At 43.0% G+C, this 13332-nt stretch overlaps 1 protein-coding gene across 1 annotated transcript; it reads left to right on the top strand.

Moving 5' to 3' along the window:
• The first annotated feature begins 219 nt into the window (after positions 1-219).
• thbs1b (thrombospondin 1b) lies at positions 220-12923 on the top strand. Its single transcript, XM_042391057.1, has 23 exons — positions 220-412; positions 575-682; positions 893-1452; positions 1705-1780; positions 2137-2220; positions 2359-2468; positions 3069-3194; positions 4170-4266; positions 5168-5341; positions 5569-5745; positions 5850-6023; positions 6247-6374; positions 6488-6640; positions 6952-7170; positions 7272-7379; positions 7792-7951; positions 8081-8199; positions 9361-9595; positions 9753-9980; positions 10125-10396; positions 10512-10609; positions 10714-10853; positions 10986-12923. Exons 2-23 carry the CDS (start codon positions 619-621, stop codon positions 10991-10993), a joined length of 3510 nt encoding a protein of 1169 aa, XP_042246991.1. The 5' UTR covers positions 220-412; positions 575-618; the 3' UTR covers positions 10994-12923.
• The last annotated feature ends 409 nt before the right edge of the window (positions 12924-13332 follow it).

Here is a 13332-nt window from a genome sequence, read left to right as displayed (position 1 = left end):
TCCATTAAAAGTCTGAGTGCAACATACTGAAGTTGGTCCCTCGTCACCCCCCACCCCCCTCTCCCTCTTTCTCTCCCCCCCCCTCTCTCTCTCTGAACTAAGAGGATAAGCTCGTCCCTTTTTCTCCCCTCACCGTGATTGGACGAGGCCACTTCTTAGGAATGGCATCAAACTATTTAAATAGCACTTTGTCCCCCCTCGGCTTAAAAGAGAGTTTTTTAGCGGCTGATACCAGCAGGGTCAAGTTTTCAATCAAGAAGAAAAACACGCAAGATTTTTTATTTCCCTGCTTTTCACGTTGGAACTTTTTTCTTTTTAAAAAATCAATATAAATCCATTCTTGGGGATTATTGCTGGATTTCTACATATTTGGAGGATTTTATTACTTTTGTCTGCTGTTTTCGTTGAGCAGGTGAGTTACAAATATTACGTTATAATGAATGCGTCTATTTCACCTGCTGCAGCTGCATAAATTCATTGATTTGTGATCCGAGGTTAAGCATTTTTATGTTTTCAACCTGTTGAACATCAATCTGTTTTGTCTGACATTGACAGTAATGTTCTTAATTTTTAGATTGTTGTCGTGATTGTCGCAGGCAGTCGGGCTGGTGTTGCACCATGAAGTTGACAGGGATATTTTTACTATTGATGCTTTGGACCTGCGAGAGTGCGAGAGTCGCAGGTGAGTTTGACTGAAGTGAGAGATTCAACTTGAACTTGTAAAACTTTATTTCTCTGTTCAGATAAAAAAAAATGAAAAAAAAAAGAGGCTAATTTAAAAAAAAAAAAAAAAAAAAAAAAAAAAACCCTCCACATTCATTGAAAGTGAAAACAACTGAAGTCCAGTGCCCTGCCAGACAAAGGCTGACTGCTTATTATTATTCACCCGCAGAGAGCCGAGACGACAATAGCGTGTATGACTTGTTTGATCTCATCCAAGTCTCCAAGAAGAACCACGGCGTCTCCCTGGTGAAAGGAGACGACCCGTACAGCCCCGCCTACAAGATCCTCAATCCGAGCCTGATCCCCCCGGTCCCCGAGAGGGCCTTCAGGGACCTGATCGATTCCATCCACGCCGAGAGGGGATTCCTTCTCCTGCTCAACTTCAAGCAGTTCAAACGGACCCGGGGAAGTCTCCTGACCGTGGAGAAGAAGGACGGCTCCGGTCCCGTGTTTGAGATCGTCTCCAACGGAAAGGCGAACACTTTGGACATAGTTTTCGCCACCGAGAACAAGCAGCAAGTGGTTTCCATCGAAGATGTGGATCTGGCTACGGGCCACTGGAAGAATATCACGTTGTTCGTGCAGGAGGACCGGGCGCTGCTGTACGCGGGATGCGAGGAGGTGAACACCGCAGAGCTGGATGCGCCCATCCAGAGCATCCTGACGCAGGAGACCCCTGCCAGCGCGCAGCTCAGGGTTGGGAAGGGAGCCGTGAAGGACAGGTTTATGGTGAGAACTCTAGACTGGAAATTGAATGTTAAATAGAAATGTTGATTTTATCGAAGCGATGAAGTATCTTTTTAACGTTGTCACCACAGTTTTGTTTAATGCGTATGTTATATGTTCAAATGCGTAAAATACGCACATATAGCAGGACTGAATATGGCGTTTAATTTAATGCTTTCACTATGATGCAATGATAAGAGGTTTCATTTGCTGCTGCACCAGGTTATGGCTTAAACTGAACATTGATGCTTACAGGGGGTCCTGCAAAACGTGCGGTTTGTGTTTGGAACAACACTAGATGCCATCCTCCGCAACAAAGGATGCCAAAGCTGTGAGTAATTATGATCAAGACGTCTTGTGTGTTTACTCATCATTCATCTGCCTCAAGTACCGCCAAACACCAGCGAGTCCTTATCAAAAACATGTGTATATAATTAATTTCCCTGCTGATTTCTACAAAAAACACTCTCTGGGAAGCTGTTTACTGCTTGTTACAGTGGAATGCCAGTTTACAAATATCTCAGGCTGCTGTGGTCTCAAAGTATGTTCTCTGTGCTGCAGGAGAATTAACGTGTTGCTTTTCATCATAATTTATAGCGGCATGGGATGTGTGGTACTCTAATAAATTAAGTGCATGTATGAGTGTACAGATATGTGATTTGATTTATGGTACTGCTCTATCCTCAGCAATGACGACTGACACCATGATCCTGGAGAATCTCAATGGCTCTTCAGCCATCAGAACAGAGTACACTGGACATAAGTCTAAAGGTAAACACTGCTGCATGTTACTTTGACATATAGTAGACTTCGTATTATGTCCAGACTCACATCTGAGACTGACAGGACTACAATAGAATGAGAAAGCAAATATGTATGATCTGTCTCTCTTATTTTGCTCTGGTGAAGATCTGCAGATGGTCTGTGGCTTCTCCTGTGAGGACCTGGTCAGCATGTTTAAGGAGCTCAAGGGTCTCGGTGTGGTGGTCAAGGAGCTGTCCAATGAACTCCGCCAGCTTGTAAGGGTCAAACTCACTTGACTGTCTCCCTGTCTGCTGCATGTGTGTCTGCCTATGTGTGTTTGTGTGTGTCTTAGATGTGTGTGGTCACCACCTTTGCACAGCTCTCCAGCAAAATAACATACTGTAAACTCAGCTAAGGAGAGGTGGTATTTGTTAGGTTTTGCACTTTAAAATTATATTTATTGTTAATCAAATGGTGTTAAGAATAATTTGAGCACTTGGAAAACAAGGGAGCCTGTTGCAGTTTGTAGTGAATGGCACCATACATCTGAATATAGCTGCAGTGAAACTTTAGATGACATCCTTAATCATCAATAGCTGCTACATTTTTTAGTAGTACATAATTTTATTTTTCAAAACAGTTTCTCTAAACTTGAAGAAAGTTTTCGTTTTGCATTAACACTGTATAATTCCTATAAACTTGTCTACCTCAATCTACCTGAAAGCCAGCAGCAGTTACAGCTGTAATGAGAGCTCTGTTGTCAGAAGTTCAACTGAAGTGCTGCATATCACCATCTTTTATATATATTTTTGGTATAAAAACAAACAAATGACCTTGTGCTGTAACTTTTTTTTTGTCTGCTTTTCCTATACCAGACGGATGAAAACAAGCTGATTAAGACCCACATCGGTATTCACAGTGGCGTCTGCATTCACAATGGTATCGTGCACAAGAACAGAGACGAGTGGACCGTTGATGACTGCACCGAGTGCACTTGTCAGGTGAGATCTGGACAGGTTGTGAAAACAACAGAAATTTGTCTTAAGAGCACTTAGACACACGTGTGAGGGGACACACTCTATTGTCTGACTTGTTTGTACATGCACACATACACATACACACACACAGTGATATGTAACCACACCAAGGCACACACACTTAAAACCACTCAACTGATCTGGTCAGTAATTAGTAGTGTGAAGGCCTGGCAGAAAGCCAGCAGCAGTTACAGCTGTAATGAGAGTCCCGTTGTCAGAAGTTCAACTGAAGTGCGGCCTAGAGGGACTTGACCAGACTTTAAGTGATGCATTGGCCATAATTAAGAAAAGACCTTGGCTCTGACAAGTTGAAAAAAGGGATGGGGTCAGGTGAAAAATACTTTGCAGCGAAGATCCCTGCATTTCACAGAGGGGCTTCATTTCCTGATGTCCTCTTCTTCTGGTACACTAGTTGTCCCTATTTCCCCCCTTTCCCCCTGTAAGTTATCAGATCCAGCAGGGAGAGCATTAGCATGCATACTTAGAGGCAGTCGTTATCCCTGAGTCATTCACAGTGCACACACACACACAGGTTGTGCTGGCAGGCTGGCTTTACTTGTTTAGGGCTCAGTGCCCAGTCCGGTTCTACAGTGAAACCAACTTCCATTATTAGGAGTTTGGCCTTATTCCCACCCTCGCCTGACCCAGTGGGCAGATGGTAGTCTGCAGGGGTCTTCGTTCTCAGCCAGAATTCTGCCTTTTAGTTTTTCTGGCTTGGTAAAGCCATCTGTGCACACTCAGATGTTAAACGGGCAATTTAATGAGTTTGTTGCACGGACATGAAAATCACCCAGCAACACGTACTAGTATAAATAAGTTTACACAACAATCAACCCTACTTGACACTGTTTAGTAGTGTCTCAGTTACTTTTGAAAATAAGGAATAAATACAGCACCTGAAATGAATTTTTCATAAATATTGTCTCTCTGTTTGTGCAGAACTCTGCTACTGTGTGCCGCAAGATCTCCTGCCCTCTGATCCCCTGCGCTAATGCTACTGTTCCTGATGGAGAGTGCTGCCCGCGCTGTGGAACACGTAAGCTTTTCTGTTCTCTAAACCCAAACTCATATTGTTAGAATCTGCACAGCTATAGGGAAGTACACTGTAATTACAGTTATGTAAACCTGTACTATAAGCTACTGTATAAATGGCCTCTGTAAGCTAGAATGTATACATTTCAACCAACAGATGGAGCATTCAAACACTGCTCCATTCACTGAGAAATTATTTGCCATATAAAACAAAAAGCCACAAATATTTCCCTAGATGTAAAGGTTTCTATTCAAGGGAAAACAGAGTTAATTTAGAGACGATTTAACTGCACTAACATCCGAGTAAATGAAAGGGTGCTTATGTGTTTGGAACATTGGTGCTTTGTGCTCCAAAACATCTTTGAATCTTCAAGTTGAAACGGCTGTAATTTGCCAAATTGGTTAGAGCGGGATGGAAAATTGGTTGGCTGTTTAGTAAAGCCATCTTCTACATGAAGAGAAGTGACATGTTCTTCATACCTATGCAGGCTTGGCTGCAATGCTTCCCTAAAACCTAAATAAACAGCGGGAGCCACATTCATCCTGACCTCAGCCACTTGTTGAAGTCATTACACACCCAGGACCATGTTTGCAAAATCTGTTTCCTCTTTAGGAAAACATAAGTCAATGGGGCATCCCTATGTATCCTGGGGACAGTAGGCCTTTCTATTTCCCCAGCTTCTCTCAAAGTGTCAGTCCCTGCCCTTCCTCTCAACAGAGGGCCTTCTTTCTGTCTAAGTCCCAGCTAAATCCACACTATTAGCCCTCTGCTTTAAAAGCTTTCCTTCTTCATTTAGGCTTGGGGGTGTTTGTGGGGTGGAGGGGTGCTGCCTTGGTGGAATAGCTCTTTTATTGTCTCCCTCTTCGCCTCTCTCTCATATTCTCTCCTTCTCCCTCCTGCTCAGCGAGCGACTATGCAGAGGACGGCTGGTCGCCGTGGTCTGAATGGACCCATTGTTCCGTGTCATGTGGGCGGGGCATCCAGCAGCGTGGGCGCTCTTGCGACCGTATCAATAACAACTGTGAGGGTACCTCTGTGCAGACCCGCGAATGCTACCTCCAGGAGTGTGACAAGCGCTGTGAGTTAACACAACATACATCCATCAACTAAACACAAACAAACATACAGATAATGTCAAACAGCCTTAATGATTAATGTGATTAATTTATCTATTATTGTACTATAATTATTTGAATAGAGTTTTGCCAGCCTGTGTGCCATAATGGTTTTTATGATTGAGTGCCACAGTGGTGCAACGCTTTACTTCGTGATACCTGACCTCTGACCTATTTTTGCGGCTTTCAGTCAAGCAGGATGGCAACTGGAGCCACTGGTCACCCTGGTCATCATGCTCTGTCACCTGTGGTGCTGGTGTCATCACCCGTATCCGCCTCTGCAACTCCCCCACCCCCCAGCTTGGAGGCAAGGACTGTGAGGGAGAGGGCAGGCAAACCGAGAAGTGTCAGAAGTCTCCATGCCCCAGTAAGTCCCACCATCTGATATTCACAGCCTGGGTGCATTTCTGTGATCTCTACAGCAAGGATAGCAATTAATAATGCAACATGTGTCCTCCTTGTATTCCTTAGTCAATGGCAACTGGGGACCCTGGTCACCGTGGGATACCTGCAGTCTTACATGTGGAGGTGGTGTCCAGATTCGTAAACGTGTGTGCAATGACCCTGCACCAAAATATGGTGGCAAAGAGTGTGTTGGTGAAACCAAAGATACCCAGATGTGCAACAAGAAAGCTTGTCCCATTGGTGAGGCATTCTGATTATTAGCAGGGTTTCTAGATCCTGTATTACTGTTTATGGCTTCTTTCTGTATTTTAAGTTTTAAATTATGGAATTATATGTTTATATACCCAGATCTCCCTTCATTATGAGATCATTGTCATTTACCTGATTAAAAAAGGTTACAACTAAATAATACCTTGGATTTTGTAGATGTCTTGATAATGGGCATGAACATTGCTGTTTTCAGATGGGTGTCTATCCAACCCCTGCTTTGCTGGGGCCAAGTGCATCAGTTCCCCTGATGGTTCCTGGAAGTGCGGAAAGTGCCCAGTTGGCTACACCGGCAATGGTATCAAGTGTAAAGATGTTGATGAGGTAAAAATTCCACAGATCTTTTTATTCTGATTTTGTCAGCTAAGTTTGATGTTTGATGTAATATTTGCCCAGTCTCCGGATAAGAATTGTTGTTCTTTTTATCCTGAAAACAGTGCAAGGAGGTTCCAGACGCTTGCTTTGAGTTTAATGGTGCGCACCGCTGTGTGAACACAGATCCTGGCTACAACTGCCTGCCATGTCCTTCTCGCTACTCTGGACCCCAGCCGTTTGGCAGAGGTGTGGAGCAGGCTGCTGCTAAGAAACAGGCAAGTACAGCCCTGTCTTTGTCAAAAAAAGAAGCCAATAAGAGCAGAAAAGAGCAAAGGCTCTGATGTGTTCATGAGTTTATCTGACTGATGACAGAAAGATTTTCAAGTCGATCAGACTGATCATTAATTGATACTGATAACACAAATAGTTTGTGTAAGGTACAAGTACACTTGTGTCCCCAGGGCATGACAATGTTCATTTACTCTGATGAATGTCTGCCTTTCTACAGAATGTCATGAATTTGGACTATGCAGAGCCATTCTGATTACTAATTGTTATTACTATTCATCCCTCATTCACTCTCCAGGTGTGCACACCCCGTAATCCCTGTCTTGACGGAAGCCACAACTGCAACAAAAACGCCCGCTGTAACTACCTCGGACACTTTGCTGATCCCATGTATCGTTGCGAGTGCAAACCTGGCTACGCTGGCAATGGTCATATCTGTGGAGAGGACACAGATCTGGATGGATGGCCCAATGCTGACTTGGTTTGCGTGGAGAATGCCACCTACCACTGCAAAAAGGTAGGTATTGCTGAAGCAGTAAGACACTGAGATTACAGAATCAAATTACCTATATGAATATTATCATTTCTGAGTGTCTGATTGTGTTTTCTGTTTTTCAGGACAACTGCCCCAACCTCCCTAACTCTGGACAGGAAGATTATGATAAGGACGGCATTGGAGATGCTTGTGACAATGATGATGACAATGACAGCATTCCTGATGACAGGGTAAGTGAAAATCTCCAGATGTGGCAATGACAGTGCACAAGTCAGTATGTGTGTTTGCTCACTCTGGCTGCCAGCAAGCTACGATTGTGACTTTTACATTCATCATTCATGCTGTATAATAAGAAGGCAGGTGGAGAGGGGGATGGGGAGGGGAGGCTCAGAAGGAAAGAAAAAGTTTCTCCTTTGCCTGAGCCAAAACCTCAAATTCCAACACTGAGGCACGAGTCTGAAGGAGCTGCACTGTGTGCCGCTAATCCCAATGTTAGAATTGGGACATGGCCTAAAAATAAAGCACCTTTTCATCCCACATCACTCCCTCATAAATAAATCCACTTAGAGTCTGATGGCAAATGACAAGGACTGCACCTGAAAACCTATCCTCAACTCTCTGTATTTCTCTTTTCTCCAACAGGACAACTGTCCATTCGTCTACAACCCCAGGCAGTCCGATTATGACCGTGATGACGTTGGTGACCGCTGTGACAACTGCCCCTACGACAGTAACCCAGACCAGACAGACACAGACAACAATCAAGAGGGAGATGCCTGCGCTGTGGACATCGATGGAGATGGTAAGGACCGGAAACTTTAATAAAAACAATCCTAGGGACATCTATATTTTTAGGTCTGCACTGAAATGAGCTCATACTGTTTTAGTAATATATTTTATTAAAATCACACATTGTCCATTCATTTCCCAGGCATTCTAAATGAGAAGGACAACTGTCCCTATGTGTACAATGTCGACCAGAGAGACACAGATCTGGATGGAGTGGGAGACATGTGTGATAACTGCCCCCTGGAACATAATCCTGATCAGGTGTGTGGACACACACACATACATATACACACTGCCCTTTCCCATTTCCTTCCACCTCACTCCTCAACAATAATCCACATTCATCTCTCTGCCTTTCTCTATAGCTCAGCATATATCTCTCCAATTGAAAGAGAGAGAGCCTCAGTCATTAGCCCTGTGTAGCTGTCTAAGCTTTATCACACCATGTAAAGGTGGAGTAAATCCCATGTGCAGCTCAAGGGCACATCAGTTCAATAAGGCGTGGTGGGGGGCTAGGGGTCTTTTCAATAGCCCATTGACGTTAGCTGGCTAATGTGAGGAAAGAGGCCCTAAGCTGAATATTACTGAGGAATGGGCTGGCCCTGGGCGGTGTGCATGCCCTGTCGGCACACCACAGGACAGGCTTGCTCAGTCCACCTGTGCCATGCTACACTGAGAAAAAGGAATGTGTTGAACAACGAGACTCAGGATGAGGGTGAGGAAAGGAGGAGGGCCTCCAAATCTACAATGATGCGGTCTTTAAGAGTGAATTGCACAGTGCAATTAAAGGTCCAAAGAAACAAGTCTGGACATGGAAGCAGCAATGTTATTTGCTGTTCCAAGGAGTACAAAAACTGCACAAAAATGCCTTCTTCAAAAATTGTTTTTCTATTTATTAAATTATTCTTAGTTAGTTAGGGAGTTATCCCTATTTCCTATTTAAGAATTTTGGATTTTACAGTTACCCATTATCTTATCCTTCCCCCATCTCCTTCCATTCATCCTCCCTGCCATTATTATTTCTTAGAGCCGCAAGGTGCGTCTAGTCCTGCCAAGTAGGACTAATATTACTTCGCTGTTCACTGCAGATGCTGGCAGTGCTCAACAAGCAAATTGGAGTTGGAGAAGCACAGAATCTTGAGGAGTGATGTTTGATTGACAGTAGATGAAAACTACCGACAGATCTTGGACAAATTGAGCTTGACAGCTTTACAGAAGCAAAGAGTGATTGGAGCCTAAGGAAAGTCCTTAATGAAAGAAACAGAGGGGAGATGAAAAGAACAAGGGCAGTCAGGAAACGCTATGGTGAAAGGAAATGAACACTGTGGAATGTAATCACCTGTGTTAACGTGTTAATGCGTCACAGTTCTCTTAAATTATACATTAAGACATAACTTACGCAAACAAATTTTACCATTGCAGGTGGATTCAGATGATGACCGTGTGGGAGACAAGTGTGACAGCAACCAGGACATTGATGAGGATGGACACCAGAACAACTTGGACAACTGCCCGTATATCCCCAACGCCAACCAGGCTGACCATGACAAGGACGGCAAGGGAGACGCCTGCGACCACGATGATGACAATGATGGCATCCCCGATGAAAAGGACAACTGCAGACTGGCCCACAACCCTGACCAGCTGGACGCTGATGGTGAGCACAATGGAACATGCTTCAACCTGAAAGGATGCAGGTTGTCCTAAAGGGTTCTGAAGCAGCAACACATTGATACACAGTGCTCAGCATTGCTAGAGGTCTTCAAAAGACTGTGGTCAACCTAATTAATGAATATTTATGAAATACTTTTCAGGTGATGGCCGTGGAGATGCTTGCAAAGATGACTTTGACCAAGACAATGTGCCTGACATCTACGACGTGTGTCCAGAGAACTTTGATATTAGTCAGACAGACTTCCGCAAGTTCCAGATGGTTCCTCTGGACCCCAAAGGCACCTCCCAGATTGATCCTAACTGGGTCGTCCGTCATCAGGGCAAAGAACTGGTTCAGACTGTCAACTGTGACCCTGGCATTGCTGTTGGTAAGTAAAAGAGATTGTGTGATTGTCTGCACAGTGAACACCATTTTTCTCTGGTTTGTTTGCAGAATGGTGAATAGATGGACAGAATTTTCTGAGCTGTTGCAGTGGTGAAATTTCTCCAACTTGATTTTTTTACGTCTTTAGGTTACCATGAGTTCAATGCAGTGGACTTCAGTGGGACTTTCTTCATCAACACCGAGAGGGATGACGATTACGCTGGCTTCGTGTTTGGTTACCAGTCTAGTTCCAGGTTCTATGTGGTGATGTGGAAGCAGATCACACAGACCTACTGGTCAAATAAACCCACCAAAGCCCAGGGCTACTCTGGCCTTTCCATCAAAGTGGTCAACTCCACCACTGGCCCAGGAGAGCACCTCAGGAATGCCCTCTGGCACACAGGAAATACACCAGGACAGGTAAGATATTTGGTGGACTTTATAAAGAGGTTCTATCCCCAAATGCATATTTTAATATGTGATTAAGGATGTATGAAAAGATCAACACATGACTATTTATTTTGGCATGCTTTAGGTCCGCACTCTCTGGCATGACCCTAAGAATGTTGGATGGAAAGATTTCACCGCCTACAGATGGCATCTGATCCACAGACCAAGAACAGGACATATTAGGTGAGCAGATGATATTTGTTAGTCCACATAGATATTTCCTCTCCACATGTAAAAATTCCAAGCTTTGGACCTCACCATCTTTAATTTTTCCTTAATTCCCACAGAGTTGTGATGTATGAAGGCAAGAAGATCATGGCAGATTCTGGTAGCATTTATGACAAGACATATGCAGGCGGCAGGCTAGGTCTGTTTGTCTTCTCACAGGAGATGGTATACTTCTCAGACCTCAAGTATGAATGCAGAGGTGAGAATCTAAATAAAATTAAATAAAAATATGATTGCAAAAGCAGCTTCGTAGCAAACATTTGATGTTCTGCTCTTAAAATTGATGTCCTAGAGGTCCAACTCCTTACCTTATGTCTCTTTCTTTTAACAGATGCATAAATGCACGGCGCAGGAAGCTCTGAGGAATGCACCTTTTTGTATAAAGTATGAACTTATGTATTCTGATGCAAAGTCCAGGGACCGATTTATCTCCGCAACTCTTTCTTCTGCATCACGCACACTTGGACAGGGCGAAGGGCATGTGGTCAGCCTCAGGGTAACTTGAAGCTGGTTTGGGCAGAGCACCAACCGGCTGACTGCCAGTTGAGGATCAGAGAGCCCCTTCTCCTCCACCCTTAGCATCCACAAGAGCAGGGAGAGCTGGGGAAAAAAGAAAATATGCCCTCTAGCTTTGCCAGTAGGACACCAACACCTTTCTAGCCCAGCTCTCCCTGCTTTCTTGCTCTCTGAAAGACCTCATTCATCTCTGTGCGGGAACGGTTCCCCATAGACAACTATGCACTTCCAAACCTTTACATCTCTCTCTGTCCTTCTATGTCACTTCTTCAGCCTGTGTGCCTTATTACCTTATCTTCTGGATGGACATCCCAAAGACAAAAACTGATGAAATATTCCCTTTGCTTTACCAGGACGTAGATTGTGAATGATACAACTTTTGAGGACTCAAAGGATGAAGAAAGCAGTAATATTTTTAGGAATCTTTGTTGTGACTTGTGACTGAAGAAAACTATTGGGAGAGGAGTGCCTTAGAAATAAGGGGAACATGATGTTGTGGATGTTTGCATTCATGCATGTATGTGGTAGTCTGGCCTTGGATGGAACAAGAAAGTACATTTACCCATATACCTAAGAATCCATGTAGAGAAGAACTACAGAAATAAGAAATCCAAAATTAAGTTTAGATTAGCTATATTATAAACATGCAAGTATCATGGGCTTTGTTGGTGTTGTCTGGTTAACTAAACAACTCTCAGGGTGAGATGGAATTGATGATCTTCCCATATCAAACCAGTAAAGAAAAAATACACAAGGATTATGTTTAATAGAAAATTTCCAGAGCCAACCACCTCAAAGGCAGTTTTCCCTCCATAATACTCCCCCATCCCAAATCAAAACCTTGGTCATTGAAGAGACTTATATCCCTCATCTTTTGAGGTTTTAATTAGAGATCATGTAAATACATGTAATTTATTGACTTTTGCCTACAATGTAGGCAGCAAAGGCAATTTGAATACTTTAAAAAAGTAGAAACATCCATCCAACATCACAGTGCAAACTGACCAAAATAAGGTACAGTCAGGTTTCAGAAGCAAGATGTATGCTCTTGTCAGTGTCTATCATCTCCCGCTGTGCAAAGTGAATTAGGTATTCTTCAGATAGGGCTACTTAGCATGAAGTGTATGTGACTTGTGTGGCTTTTCTTCAGAGAGAGATGAAAAACAAAGGAAATCTTTGATGTACAAATATTACCTCATTGCTGTTATATAATTTGATCAAACAAAAACACAACCTAAGTACTTTTTCATATTCCTTTGAAATGATCTCAGTGCTACTGTAGCATGAGTTGTAAATAGTATGACATTTCATATCTAAAAACACAACCGAGCTCCCAATCCCGTGTTCTACCCTAGTGAAAATGACAGTAAAATGGGAGATTTCTTTTTTATAAATAATTTTGCTTTATCATGTATGTCCAATGCTGTTTTTAGCAGATAAATTATTGTTCTGTTTTGTCTTAGCTGTTTGTGAGAGGTTGATTTGTGTGTGTGTGCGTGTGTGTAGATAAATGCTATTTAAATAATTTATCAGGATTTGTTGCCTGACAAAGGGGCACGTGTCCATCTGTATAAACGGTTTGCACACTGACGTGAGGATGTTCTGTTCTTTATCGTTTTTACTTTTTTTTTGTTATTGTGTATCAATGTTACCATTATTTTTGTACAATTAGTTTTGCTTGTCTGTAAACATTTTCTTAGTTGTACAAAGCAAAATGCTGTTTTTGTTCATAGCGATTATTTTGTTACATACTTCAAGACAATAAATAGTTGTTAAAATTCTCATTTTTGTCTGTGCTTTTGTTTGTCTCGAAAACCGACATCAGATTGGAGCTATTTTATTTTTTTCATCATTAGTCAACTCTAGAGTTTGTTTAGATGATGTGAAAAATATAAATGTTTTAGATTAAAAACAAACTGGTATGACTCAGACTAGACTTACTGTAGGCCTCTTCCAACCAGAGGACATCACAAAGATACCCGGCTTTCATTAGGTCCACTGTAGCCCCAATGCTCAACGCTTGAATGCGCTCAAAGTCAAAATGATTGCCTAGTTCCCCCGAGGCACAAGTAGAGTTGTACTTTCAGTCCTTTCTGTCTGCAGAGAGGCACACATGGTCTCTGTGATGAAGGCCACATGAGGAATGTGGCACAGACGTCTGC

The sequence above is a fragment of the Thunnus maccoyii genome, chromosome 17 (genome assembly GCF_910596095.1).
Source record: "Thunnus maccoyii chromosome 17, fThuMac1.1, whole genome shotgun sequence".
In the NCBI taxonomy this organism is placed as follows: domain Eukaryota; kingdom Metazoa; phylum Chordata; class Actinopteri; order Scombriformes; family Scombridae; genus Thunnus; species Thunnus maccoyii.
This window is presented reverse-complemented; position numbering and strand designations above follow the sequence as displayed.